This window comes from Desmodus rotundus, chromosome 4, assembly GCF_022682495.2.
Source record: "Desmodus rotundus isolate HL8 chromosome 4, HLdesRot8A.1, whole genome shotgun sequence".
Taxonomy (NCBI): Eukaryota; Metazoa; Chordata; class Mammalia; order Chiroptera; family Phyllostomidae; genus Desmodus; species Desmodus rotundus.
The window spans coordinates 77,146,514-77,160,151 of record NC_071390.1 but is presented as its reverse complement, the minus strand read 5'-3'; the positions used below and the strand labels follow the sequence as shown (position 1 = coordinate 77,160,151).

At 44.1% G+C, this 13,638-nt stretch overlaps 1 protein-coding gene across 17 annotated transcripts in view; it reads left to right on the top strand.

The window, feature by feature from the left end:
* Positions 1 to 786: 786 nt before the first annotated feature.
* The window catches only part of PARD3 (par-3 family cell polarity regulator), a 715,988-nt gene continuing 703,136 nt past the window's right edge, over positions 787 to 13,638 (top strand). For 13 of the 17 annotated variants that reach the window (XM_053922267.2, XM_053922263.2, XM_071221246.1 and 10 more), the window contains exon 1: positions 788 to 1,217. In XM_053922267.2, the coding sequence (XP_053778242.1) occupies positions 1,098 to 1,217 (120 nt within the window). In that variant the 5' untranslated portion in view covers positions 788 to 1,097. Of the gene's footprint in view, positions 1,218 to 13,638 lie in introns of all 17 variants that reach the window. The other 4 variants (XM_053922257.2, XM_053922260.2, XM_053922269.2 and 1 more) reach the window with 2 other exon arrangements.

The following is a 13,638-nucleotide window of genomic DNA, read 5'->3' as shown; positions in this document are numbered from 1 at the left end:
CTTTCCACCGCGGCATTTCTGATATTTGGTAATAAATTTGCGTTAGGGTTGCTTATGTTGCATAGTTTAAAAAATAAAATGATCTGAATTGCTGATGTTTAAAGTCTACCTGTGGAAGTGCGTGGGTCACCACGAGATCACAGGAAGTTTGAAGATAAAAAGTGGCCACAAGAGAAAGGCCGGGTCGAGTCAAAGCTTCACTAGCCACTCCTTAGAGTAGACGATTAATGTTCGCTTTTAACGTATAATGAAGTCTGCCAGGCCTTGCAGCTCAGCGAGCGAGCCAGTGACAAATCCTGCCAGACGGCGGGCCCGGCCGGGTAATTGCCCAGCCCAGCCCCGTCCCTACCTCCCCGGGGGACGCGGTGACCACTCCTCTCCAAAAGTCTTGGCTCTTAGAGTACACAGCTCTCTCTCTAGAAGCTAATTGACCCGGAACCCTCCAGTCCAAGAAAAGGGCTTAAAAGTGACAAAGAAAGGGGAGGGAGGGGGGCTCCGGAGAGAGTCGGGGGCGCGGAGCGGGGATCTCCAGGGAGGGTGGGGGGTGGCGAGCGCAGTTTGCCTGGCGCTTGGGTAGCGAGGGGCTAAGGGGGGGACGCGGGGCCCGCCTGGGGTCGGGGAGCAGAGCCGCGGCGCCCGGGAAAGGGCGGACCCGGCCGAGTAGCTGGAGTCCCAGGGACGCGCTCCGCCTTGCGCTGGCAGCCACCGCCTCCTGCCGCACGTGCGCGTTGTTGTGCGCCGCCGCTCCACCCCTCTTTCCCTCTGTCCCTCCTTCCCTCCCTCCCCTCGTTGCCGTCCCCTCCCCCGCCGCCGGAGCGCGAGCGCCGCACCGCCCGGGCCGCCGCCGCCGCTGCCGAGCGCGCGAGACGCCCGAACAGGTGGCCGGAGCCGCGGGCGCTGCGAAGGGAGAGGCGAGGCGAGCGCCAGGAGGCTAGGGGGCCGGGCTGGGCATGCGAGCTGAGTGGCTCCCCGGCGTCGCCTGCCCGCGCCCCTAGCTGCCCCCGGTTAGTGGCGCCGCGGCGCCAGCCTCCAGCACCCGGCCCGCTCGGCTGCCGTCAGCGAGGGGCGCGCGGGCTGGCCCCGGCGGCGGAGGCGGCATGAAAGTGACCGTGTGTTTCGGCAGGACCCGGGTGGTCGTGCCGTGCGGAGACGGCCACATGAAAGTTTTCAGCCTAATCCAGCAAGCGGTGACCCGCTACCGGAAGGCCATCGCCAAGGTGAGGGGCCGGGGGCGCGCGGGGCGCGGGGAGGGGGAGGGGGTAGGGAAGGCTCCGGGATCAATATGGCGCTTCCTGGAAAGGGGAGGAGGGAGACGCGGGAGGCGGGGAAAGGGAAAGTGCGGCGGCCGCGCGGGCCTAGCTGCGCCCCCCGCCCCCCGCCCGGGGCTGTTGGCTGCAAAGTTCTCCACTTGGCCGGGCCCTGGAGCGCCGCCCGGTTGACCGCGCGGGTCCCCGTGCCCCGGGGCCGAACGCCTCTCCTCGGAGCTTCTGCCTGGGGCCGGCGTGGTAACAAGCGCCCCTCGAGCGGCCACAGGAGCGGAGCCGAATTCGGCGCGGCGCGGGCGCAGCTGGCCCGGACGCCTCTCCCCGGCTTCCTGCAGTGGTTGAAATCCAGCCCCAGGCCTCTCCCCATTCCCAGGCCTCGCGGGCAAAGCTGGGAGAAGGAAGTTTTTTTGTTGGGAAGAGAGTTTAACCATTCCACACACGCCGGAGAGTGGCAGCGTGTCTGCTCCTTCCACTCCCGGGTCCCGTCGGGGAAGGACCTCAGCCACGAGCCCTTCCTCCCTGCCCGCGCGCTCATCTCGGCGTCGTGGGCTGATGGTCGCGGGCCAGCGGTCGGGAAGGCTTCGGGAGAGGCACGCGCGCTCCGTCAGCTCTCGAGCGTGGCTGAGCACAGGAGCTCAGCGATGCAGAGGCTCGGGAGCAGGGCTCCATTGCAAAGCGCAAGCCTGAAATCAGTCACTCAATTAAAAGTTTTCCTGCCAAGGCCCCAGCGTGGACCGATGTGGAACTAGCTCCATATGGTCTGGAGGCTGCGGAGCCCGGGCCTGATTCCGGAATTCAGTAGATTTCCCTTTTTCTTTGTGGAGTGATAACATTGTCTCCACTTAACTGCATTCCTGTACAATGTGTCAGAAGTGAAAAGGCATTTTGTTAAATTGTTTTTATCTGCTGTGTCTGTTTGACAACAGCCCAGCCTCCGAAGTTTTCTCTCAAGTACCTGAGGATATTTCCTTTGAAGTATGAGTAATGTTTGGTGGAAATCATATTCACTTTAAAAATTTTCCATTTGTTCCCGTAATGTAGTGGGCTGGCTCCTGTGAGCTTTGGGACATTAGGTGAGGGGGATGGTGGCTTTGTCAGCTTCAGTATGTGCAGGGTGCGCCAGGTGGCATCTCACAATTTTCTCTGAAATTAAGAAAATAAAAAGCCCGTTTTACATATTACTGTTTTTAGTATATATTGGAATAATGGCATAAGTTTGGCCTTTTAAAGATAATGCTGGGGACGTTGAGGAACCTGACACAATGACGGAAGGTGTTGACTTTATTTAACAGCTCTAAAGTGTACCTTACAGTTGATTGAACTCTTACTGAAAATCAAATAAAATTAGCAGAAAGTAGATACCTATTTAAGTTGCAGTGCCAGCGGTGGGGCAGGAGAGGAGGATGGTGATGGTGGGTAACAGTACCCTCTATACCTCCGTTTACTTTTTAAAGGATTGCTTGTGAATGACAGTTTATGATTTAAATGTACTAAAACAGTAATCAGTTACATGTGTGCCCTGGAAATGAACAAAATGAATCCTGAAAGGAAAGAGGAATATACCCTGGCTGGTGTGGCTCAGTGGATTGAGTGCTGTCCTGCGAATCAAAGGGTCACCATCTAGGGCGGTGCCTGGGTTGCTGGCCAGATTCCCAGTAGGGGGTGTTGGAGAGGCAGCCACATACATGGACATTTTTCTCCCTCTCTTTCTCCCATCCCTTCCCTTCTCTAAAAATAAATAAATAAAATCTTAAACAAAAATCTATAGGAGGAATATGATAATCTACACTTTGCAGTGTGCCTAGGTTCCTGAGTAGGGAGAGGTGATCTACATTTCCTTGTTTACATGTTTGAAATTTTTATGCTTAAATTAGTTATTTACATGCTTAAAGTAAGTCACGTTTCATTTTGCACACAATGCACATTGGTTGAATAGTCTGTTCGGGAGATAAAAATGTAGTCGTTTGAGCCATTTGTTTGTTCCACGGAACTTAAGCATTTGCTATGTCCAAGGCACTGTTCTAGGTGCTGGACATATAGGGGACCAACTGGCTGCTTTGTGGAAATTAGACCGTAAGAATCTAGGACAAGAGTCTCCATGGCCCTCCAAGTGAAAGAGGCCTGTGGTGTGGTGTGGACTGCCGCGTTGTACACTGGGTAAAAGGGAAGGCCTCTAGGTGTTAGGTAAATGGAGTTGAGAAACCTCAGTGATAGATCTGGACCTTTGAAAAAATATTAACCATGGTTGTTTCACAGTGACATGGGAGCATGGAAAAGGAAGTGCATTTTTCTTAAAGGATTCTTGGAAGGCACCCCAAAGAGATGGGGCATAGGAGCTGAGTTTTGAAGGAAAGTTTATTACCAGGTTGGGAAGAAAGGAAGGGTTATTCTCAGGGTGATGGTAGCATTGGAGTTGGAGCAAATGAGAGGGAGGAGTCAGAAATCATTCAGGGGTTTGCAAAATTATGTAAATGCTCTTTAAGTGCAACTCGTAGCTCAGTAGGTGAATTTTAAGATGGGCTTTGCGGTATATACCAGTTATTGGATCTCAAGACTGTTGACTCTCAAATGTTTCAAGAACCTGAGTATCCTCTAGGTCTATTTGTATTTTTTCCTCTTTAAGTTATCAAGCAATGGTTACAATTAAACTTCAGTCCTTCTTCCCATTTCTCCTACTCTATTAAAAATACTGTAACTATGAAGCAACATATATTAACACTTGTTTCAACTTTTATTCTTTAGTTCTTCCTTAATCCTTATTGTTTAGTAGAACAAGATAATTTTGTACAAAGAATTGGGTATCTGGGGAGCTGGAGAGTGGTGTCTAGGTTGCTAGGTGACATGTGGCATGACAAACTCCCATCTGGTGGGGAAAAATGTGGGAAGATCATATTTATGGCTCTGTATAAAAGCCAACTAAGCCAAAGGGGGGTAAGGATCAGAGAAAGAAAGATCTCAAGTCACTAAGGTTTTCTCTGCAGCAAGCATTTTGTGGTGTGCTGGGTCACTTTCAGCATTATATTTGAGCTGTTTTCAGGTTAAACAAATCAATTTTTTTCTTGACAGTGGAGTGGTGTGACTTAATACCCAAAATATCCTCAATAAGCAGATATTTAAAGGCTTATTACACTTAGTCATAGCATTTTTTCCCCTCCAGTGAAAAAGCTGCTTTTCTGCTTACGGGTCAGTCACTGAGTGGTAACAATGTTTTGGCTGTTCATCCCCACCCACCTGTCTTCATCCAGACCCTCTCTAAGAATGGAGATCTGCTACATGTTGAGAACCGTGTTACATGGACTTTTCTCAAGTGCTTAATGTTAGAGGACTGACTGCCTGTGTATGTGTCTGTTCTTGTGCCCGTGTTCTGACTCATCCATGGTTCCCAACGCAGTGCAGAGCCCCAGCTGCAGTGGCTTTTTAGTGTAGTATCCTTGGTTCCTGAGGGCTTTGCTGGGCACACCTTAATTCTGAGTGAATCAAGGGTGGCCTTGAGTGAGGCTTCCTGTTTTTCCTGCTGTGCTTCCAAACTGGTTACGAGATAGATAAGAAAATGTCTAAGCTTGTTTGAAAATATCATGCCCTATGAAGAAATAGACTAAATTTGTACATTCAAGATGCTTATGATACAGGAGACAGGACAATTAAAGAAAACTGTAAATAACAGTAGGTGTTAGCATTAATTGACAGCAGGATTGTAATTGCTTCCGTATTTTAGAGATGGAAGTGGTCATTATGGCACTGGGTTTGCATTGGGTCTGTTGAGTGGAAAGTCTGGCGTTGATTTAGGGCAATGCTTCCTAAGTGGGTAGTGAAGTGACTTCAGAAAGCACATGCTGGGCCAGGGCGTTTTGGCTCTGTAGGTGTGCAGTGGGGTCCAGGCATGTTGATGTGGAGACTGTTCACTTTGATTCTGAGAAGCTGGAGGGAAGACCTTGTAGGATGAGAAGCAGGGTGAACAGAAGTGTTTCAGGATTGTAGGGCTTTTTTGGCTCCTGTGGAGCACATGTGTCTGATGGTGGGCAAACTCAAGCAGAGGAGGACTGTGAATGCCAGGGTAAGACAGGATGGTTTGGAGGCCTGGGGTATTTGGGCAGGGCAGTAGTGCGGCCAAGTGGTCCTCTGGGCAGAGGACTAGAGCAGTAGTATAGGATATGTGGGATCTGCCTGTGCTTCCTGCTGACTGCTGAGTAACATGCTGAGTAATACATGTGACGAGGAGGGAGGGACTGTAGGCCAGAAGGAGGCAGGGAGGGAGTCATGGGAACCTCTTAAATCACTGCTCTCTGGATTGGGTGTGGAGACCTAGGTTTGTTCACCATTTAACCTCTGGCAAAGCAACCCCACAGAGCCTTATTTTCATCATCTCTAAAATGGGACCGTCCCTTGCAGGGTCAAGGTGAGTACTGAACAGGGTGATGAATGTGAAACTCAGTCCTGCATCCAAATCTCTTGAATGTCCTTACTCATCAAACAGTTTTACTCGCTGGGAAACTTTTCCCAAGTATCCTCAGTCTGTTTGGGTTTTTCCTCTTTGCTTAAGAAGGCGGTGTGTATTTTAATTGCAGAATGGGTGAGAATGTCACTGGCTGTCTGGGCGCCATGGTCATAAGCACAAGTTACGTGTTTGGTGCGTGTGTGAGGCAGGGAGGGTAACAGCTGCAGATGTTGGCTATATTTTAGCTTGATCATATGGGCCTCTGGTTTTTGGGCCACTGCTTCTGTCCCTCAAGCATGGAAATCTTAGAGTTTTTAAATAATTTGTTGTTATATAAAAAAAGTGACAACTTGAGATTATGGACAGTAACTTTGAAAATGCACTCCCTCCCTTTTTTTTGGCCAGGAGAGGACTGTTGACTACTAAGATCATGTAAGTCATGGCTTAATGAAAAATCTTGTGTCTGGTGTGAGATTTTCCTGTGAATAACTGCATGTTGTTACACGCTTAAAAGTGTATTGACACTTTTAGGAAAATATTTAAATTATTTCAGAGTTTGAATGACAGAAGAGGCAAGCATAACAGTAGTGAAATAAAATAAATTTCATTATTTTATTAACATTTTTGTCTTCTCTCACAAAAAGAAAGAAGGAAGTAAATATGTTTGAAAGGCCGGTCTTTCTAAAACGTAAATCTCATTGCCCTCTTCTGCCTAAGTGCCTCTTCCCCTTTCCCCAGAGGCAAGTCCTGCACCTCAGCATGGCCTGTCCTTGCAGGAACCCCTCCTGTCTGCACGCTCTTCCTTTCCAGACTCCCTTGCCCCTCCCCCCCACACTTGGACTTGCTAGTATTTTCCTACCTTTGTTCTGGCATTTTTCTGTTTCTTCTGCCTGGAATGCTTGCTTGCTCCTCCCATGACTGCTTATCTTTTGAGCTGCAGCTCAGACCAGCCATCTCTGCTCCTGAAGCCAGCTGAAATTCTCCTCTCTCCTTGCTTCTCCTGGGGACTTCCCGTAGTGCCTGCGCTTACCTGAATGAACATGCTCTACTGTGTGGTACTCTAGTGTGTCTGTCTACGGAACAGAAGAAGTGTGCTCCTTCTTCCTTCAGGTGAAATGCATGAAGGCCATGGCCCTGCCTCAATCTTATTTGTATAGTCAGTATCTACCACATTGTTGTCTTAGAGGCTGAATAGCTTGAGTAAATACCAAGTTGGAAATAAATACATTGCACATATTTTTACATATAACATACACTTTTATTTAGGAGATTATAACTAGCACTTGCTAATTTTAAGGACTTTAATGTTTGTTGCACTTGGCATATTGCCACAGAGAGCTTGTAATTGAGCTGAGATTTAGTGTCATTTGGAGTTCCTGGAGTTATTCTTTAGTGTCAGCTATTTTGAAGGAGCTTGGTCTGTTTTTCAGACCAAGCAGAGGATACTCCTGGAGTTTGCATTAGGCTAGGTTCAAGGCAGTTGGACAGTGCAGGAATCTGGCCTGAAACACACCTGTGATCTGTCTGGAGCCTCTAATTCTGTCAGTTGGGGTCCTTGGGAAATTGCCAGGAGTAAATAGAAAAGCTTAGGATCTGAGATTTGCAGGAAGAGTCTGGCTGATGTGAAGTGCTTCTAGGCTCATGGTGAATGTGGATGAATTGGTCACAGAGGTAACATTTAAAGTCCCACCTGCACCGCTAACCCATTGACAGATCCTCCATCTGTCCTGGGAGCTTTTACCTCCCTGTGGAGTTGAATGCAAGTTGGTGATGGTGAACACTCAGTAGCTGATTGCATTTGGGGGGGATGGAAAGAAAATGTAAAATTGGTCCAGGAAGCTGCTTTCCATAGGTCATTTTTTTAAAGAGGGGGAGGGGAGCTGGTAGGTCAGGCCCACACGAGGTGCTTTCCTCCTGCTTGGCCACTCATGTACAGTCCTGGGTGGGGCCAAGGTCAGGCCAGTGGCATTCAGGAGTCAGTAAGTTTATACAGTTTTACCTATTTTTACTGTTTTACATGGAAAGTAGAAATGCAGAGTTTTGTGAACATAGTACAAACGAGATTATATTTGTCTTTTAGTCATTATTTTATCCTATTTAAAATTTTTTACATTTGGAAAAATTAAGTAAAAATGACTTTCCTTTGTAGCTCTGTGTCTTCATGTGTCTGGCGTGCTATCTTTATGTGGTTTATGCCATTCAATATTATTTTTGTTTATTCTTTTTACCTCCATTAACTGATACTGGAATTTAGAAATAAACCTCAAACTTCATATTCAAGTTATGTGAAATGTCATTTATTTTTTCTCTTAAAAATAGACTATAAAAAACATGTACAAGACAAATGAAAACACCTGTCTATACACAAAAAAGTACATGAATGTTTATAGCAGCATTATTCATAATAGCCAAAAGTGGGAACAACACATTTGTCAACTGAACAAACTGTGGTATAGCCATACATTAGAATATTATTCAGCCATGAAAAGGAATGAAGTACGGATACATGCTATAGCGTGGATGAGCCTTGAAAACATGAATTACGAAGGAAGCCATATATTCTGGGATTTCATATATTCAGAATCACCATTACAGGCACATCTATAAATACGGAAAGCCGAGTAGTAGTTGCCTAGGACTGGAGGTAATGGAGTGAGAGTACTGATGGCTGTGGGGTCTGTTTTAGGGGATCTAAATTTAGATACTGGTGGTAGTTGTATGACTTTGTGAATATACCAAAAGTCATTGAATTGTATATACTTTAAGTGGGTGAATTTTATGGTATGTGAAATCTCAATAAAGGTGTTTAAAAAAATACACTACATAGCCACTAAAGCTCCATTGAATAAAGCTCCATTTTTAGGTATTTTATAGTTCTGAGAGCCCCACAAAATATGTATTTTTATACCAGAGATGCTCAGAAACCTCAAATGAAACCTGGTCATTTTTAGTTTTCCATACATTGTGTTACCCTGCCTTCTTTGGCCTGCCCACTGTCTCTCCTTTTGCTGCCTGGGGAGCTCTTTACTGCTGAGCCTCCAAGTTCCATCTCCTTATTGTCCTCCCATGCCTTAAAGGCTGAAGCCGACTGCTACCTGTTCTCTTAGACAGAGATTCCTTCCTGCCCAGTTCATCAGCTGACTTTGCTGAATGAAGGTTGACTAGGAAGTTCCATAATGGAAGAGCTTTTTTCCAGTTTTTGGTAGTTTTGAGCTTTGGCAAATATCACATGCTCTTTGAGCCTCTCTTTCCCTGTCTTCATCTTCCCATATCCAGAAGCCCCGGGCTGGGCTCCTGCTGTCAGTCCCCTGAGAACAGACATTCCGAGTCTGCTAGGTTGGTTACGGTGCTCACAGGCCTGTGAGGGTTGAGTGATGTGCCTGGCTTTTCAGGAGAGCTGACAGGGTACAGGATCTCTTACTCCACCTACCCTCCCAGTGAGAATATTTTGCATCCCTTAGTTTGAAATGATGGAGACTTTCCCCTAGCTGAAGCACATGCTAGTGAAAGTTAGTGTGTATTTTGCCTGGAGGCATCCTTCAGAATTCTTTACTTTCTCAAGATAAGTATCTTGTAAGATAAATACATGCTCAACAGTATTCCCTTTGTGAGGTATAACTAAATGCGTGATGTGTGTGTATACATATTAATACACATATTCATGAAGCAAATACAAGTGGTTTTAGAGGTGACAGGTAGTATTATTTCTCCCACTTTTTATGTCTTTAATGTTCAGACACAGTAAGACTTAATTGTTTGGAACTCAGATTTATTTTTTTCTGGTATATTTTTCTTATTTGTATTGCGTCTCTTTAGATAAGGAAACTAATCTAATTATAGGGCTTATATTTCTGAAAAGGCCTTTCTGAGATATAATAAAAGTCAGTGTTTCTTCTCTAACACTTCAGAAAACAGCTCATTATATATCTCAAAAGCTTAAAATTGCTGACTACTAAAAAAGTGTTATAGTAACATTAAAAACACTAAGGTGATTGATACGAAAATGGGCTTTTTATTCTATTTATTTTTTTTAAAAAAGATTTTGTTTATTTATTTTTAGAGAGAGGGGAGAGGAGGGGGAGAGAGAGGGAGAGAAACATCAAATGTGTGAGAGAAACAATGATCGGTTGCCTCCTGAATGCCCCCAAGGGGGACCCTGGCCAGCAAGCCAGAGCAGTTCTATTTCTTTTCAGCATACAATAAAAAGAAAAAAAATTTCATGTCTGTGTTTTAATTTACTAAATTCAATTTAAATCCAGAAATAAAAAGTAGCCCTGGCTGGTGTGGCTTATTGGATTGAGAGCTGGCCTGCGAACTGAAAGGTTGCTGGTTCGATCCCTGGTCAGAGCACATACCTGGGTTGTGGACCAGGTCCCTAGTTGGGGGTGTGCGAGAGGCAACCTATCAAACTCTTGCACATTGATGTTTTTCTTCTTCTTTCTCCTTCCCTTCCCCTCTTTCTAAAAATAAATAAATAAAATCTTTAAAAATATAGTAAACTTTTCTTGTGAACGTACTTTCTTAATCCACAAAGGCATTGTAATTTATAATTCTGAAGTCCACTGTGCAAAGTCACGTGTGACCAATAGCCAGGTTCCTGCCCAGCAGCATCAAACTCTGCACTCAGATTCCTCTCATGCAGCCAGCAGCACCTGCAGAAGAGGGAAGTGATCTGTGCAGGGTGTTATTGGTTCCTGATGAATCACCAACATGGCAGCTAACCACTAAATCCATTCAAGTCGAATGCAGGATTGGTATCTTTACCACTTGGTTTGGGATGTGGAAAAACACTTTCAGATAAATCAAGAGTTTCTGAATGAGAAATGTGTCATTTAAGTTGATAACTATTTAAACAACTGTGTCTGAAAGATACTGCTTTTTCTGCATTTGTACCGTTGAGGATTGTGAAACGAGTAAACTTTAAATTAGGAGGGCACATACTATCAGGAATTTTTTTTTTCCAGGAAAAACCCTGAATTTTCTATGGTGGGTCAGTTTTATCTTTCATATTTTGTGACCCACTTCTTAAAACATAGATGCTTGCAAAAACACAATTAGCCGAAGATGGAAAGTTTGATGGTGGATTTTATTTTTCTTCTAGGAAGCAGGCCGGTAAGATGACATGCTCTGGACTCGGGTTCAGAAGAGCAGATTTCTGTCATTGGTGTGTTTGAGGGCAAGAAGGATAATCCTGTAAGCCCAGGATCCTTGGCTTCTAAATGTCTCCTACTTCATGGGACGATTTTTAGGATTCAAACAGAGGATGCAAAAAAAAAAAAAAAATAAGCATTGTAGGAAGTAAAATGGAGTTGATGTTACCTGTACTGTTCTTTTGTTTTTGGTTGCTAGTGATTTAGAGTCACTCAAACTCTGCTAAATTGTTTATTCTGATGTCATTAGAACTGCTCTAAATGTGTCAAAGTGAATGTGTGGTCAAACTGTTCTCCTTTAGAAAATCATGGAATAAAAAATTATTTAAAAAATTAAAAAATGAAATTGAAAACTCTTCTAAGTTCCCATCAGCAAATGAGTGGATCCAAAAACTATGGTACATTTACGCAATGGAATTCTATGCAGCAGAGAGAAAGAAGGAGCTTATACCCTTTTCGACAGCATGGATGGAACTGGAGAACATTATGCTAAGTGAATTAATCCGGGAGGTGAGGGACAAATACCATATGACCTCACGTTTAACTGGAACATAATCAACAAAAGGAAAAGCACACAAAATATAACCAGAGACATTGAAGTTAACAATGTAACAATAGCCAGAGGGGAGAGGGGAAGGGATAGTGGGGAGAAGGGTTCCCAGAAACTACTATAAAGGACACATGGACAAAATCCAGGGGGAGGGTTGAGGTGGGGGAGGTAGGTGGGTTTGGCTAGGGTGGGGTAGAGGGGTGGGGAGAAAATGCAGGCAACTGTAATTGAACAAAATAATTTAAAAATTGGAAAAAAAAATATGGAAACATTTGCCTGCAATTTAAGGGATCAAAAAAAATCCTACTGCCATTAATTTTATATGCTCCAAAGATGTCCACAGTGGAAGAGATTTGCCAGTTTTTGGGGGTTTTTTTTAAAGTAGTTTTGAACTTTGTCAAGTTCTCTAAGTTCTGTGAGCCTCAGTTTTCTCATCTGCAATTTGGAAATGCTCTCTTTTGTTGGCTTAAATGATTTAATGTAGAGAATGCCCCTGCTGTCTAATAGGCTCTTAGTCAGTACTGGATCTTTTTCTTTTTCTTCAAGTTTTAAGCGTAAGTTAGGCACAACTTTTGTGGCTAATTCATAAAGTCAGTTTGATTTTTATTTGGTTTATGCTACCAAGTGTCATTTTTTCAAGATGATTTGTTAAAGGATCACTTTTTTCTTCTAAAGGTACTTCTATAGGTAATTTCTATAGAAATTCCAGTGTTAGTATTTATTAACATTCATTGGAAATAGAGGAAAAAGAATGTCCTGATCACCCAGTTGTTAAAGCTGATTCTTTTACAGATTGGGAAACTTGTTTTTTGTCCAACTGTCTTAGTTGTGTGGCTTTTTAAAAAAAACTGTTAGCCGTTGTAACTTCATAAATAATTGTGGCTGCCATACTGCTAGATCAAAGGAAGATATGTAAAATTTCTTTGGTGTATTTACAATATTTTAAAAGGCTTTGGTTACACATTTTACATTAAAATATCTTTTGAAACTTGGAAAAGATAAAACTAGAAACTGTAAATATTATTTTTTTCCTTTAGCATTTATTAGCTAGTAGTTCTGAGAATGCCCTGGAGCTCAAAGAGATGATCTGAGTTATAAAATAAAATGGGAAAGTCAACATATTTGTGACCTTTGTAAGTGGTGTGCCCATAATACTTGTTTTCCCTTCTCCGAATCTCAAGGTTGTGATTTTGGGCAGCTGAAGCAGCAATCATAAACACAGAACATCCTGTGCTTAGGTAGGTGGCCGTAAGGGTTGACAGATAGATGCAACTTCTCATACCTTAGTTCAGCTAAAGGCACCCAGTGCCAGTCACTTGAAGGCTTCACCCTAGAATTGACCTGTTCATCAAACTAAAGTAGTATGTTGGAGTAGGAGTGTTGTGTTGAAGGCCTGCTCAGGTTCTGGGCACGGTAGTGTTCGTAGGTCAGACTCGCCAAGTTATCAACAGTGCACTGGCTTTGTGTTCAAGAGGACCACTCCTCTCATTCCTATTTTCCACACCAAAATATTGAAAGTTGTTTTCATTTCTTTGAGGATCTTAAACATTTTGTTATTAAAAATGCTTTCCCCCCCTCTCCATTTTTGTTTAGGAAAGTTGCTAAGTAGCTATTAAAATAATAAAGCTTATCTGGTTGTGCAATGTTCATAACTAGACTTTGGTCCCTTCTAGTATTTGTTTTTAAACATTGTTGCTCATGAGTGCATTTGAAATCCAAAGCTTTCAGGATAGGACATGAAAAAGAGATAGAGCAGTATGGGAATCTGGAATTTATATGTAGCTCTTCCCTTCACAACTTCCTGTGTTTTTCGTGCCTTGCTAATGAAAGTGATGATTGATGCTTTCAAAACTTTCCAGAGTGTCCCAGCAGTTTGGAAAGAAAAACCCCCAGAGTTTTTCTTTCCAGCTTTATTGAGGTATAACTGACAAATAAAATAGTAAGATATTTAAAATATACAATGTGATGGTTTGATATACTATGCTAGGTCTGTCGGGAAAAAGTCCAACCATTGTTAATATGACAAGAATGGTTTGTGCAACGTCCATGTAACCTGGCAGCCAAGGAGAGTGTACTGGAATGTGCATGTGTGAACAATGATAACTTCACTGTACTAGTCAGTGGGGGTGGAGACACTGTTGAGTGAGCCTGTGTACTGTGTGGCTGTTGCATTCAAAAGGACTGAGTGAGTAGAACAATGAATCTGCATCAAAAGTTGCATTAAGCTTGAACATTCCT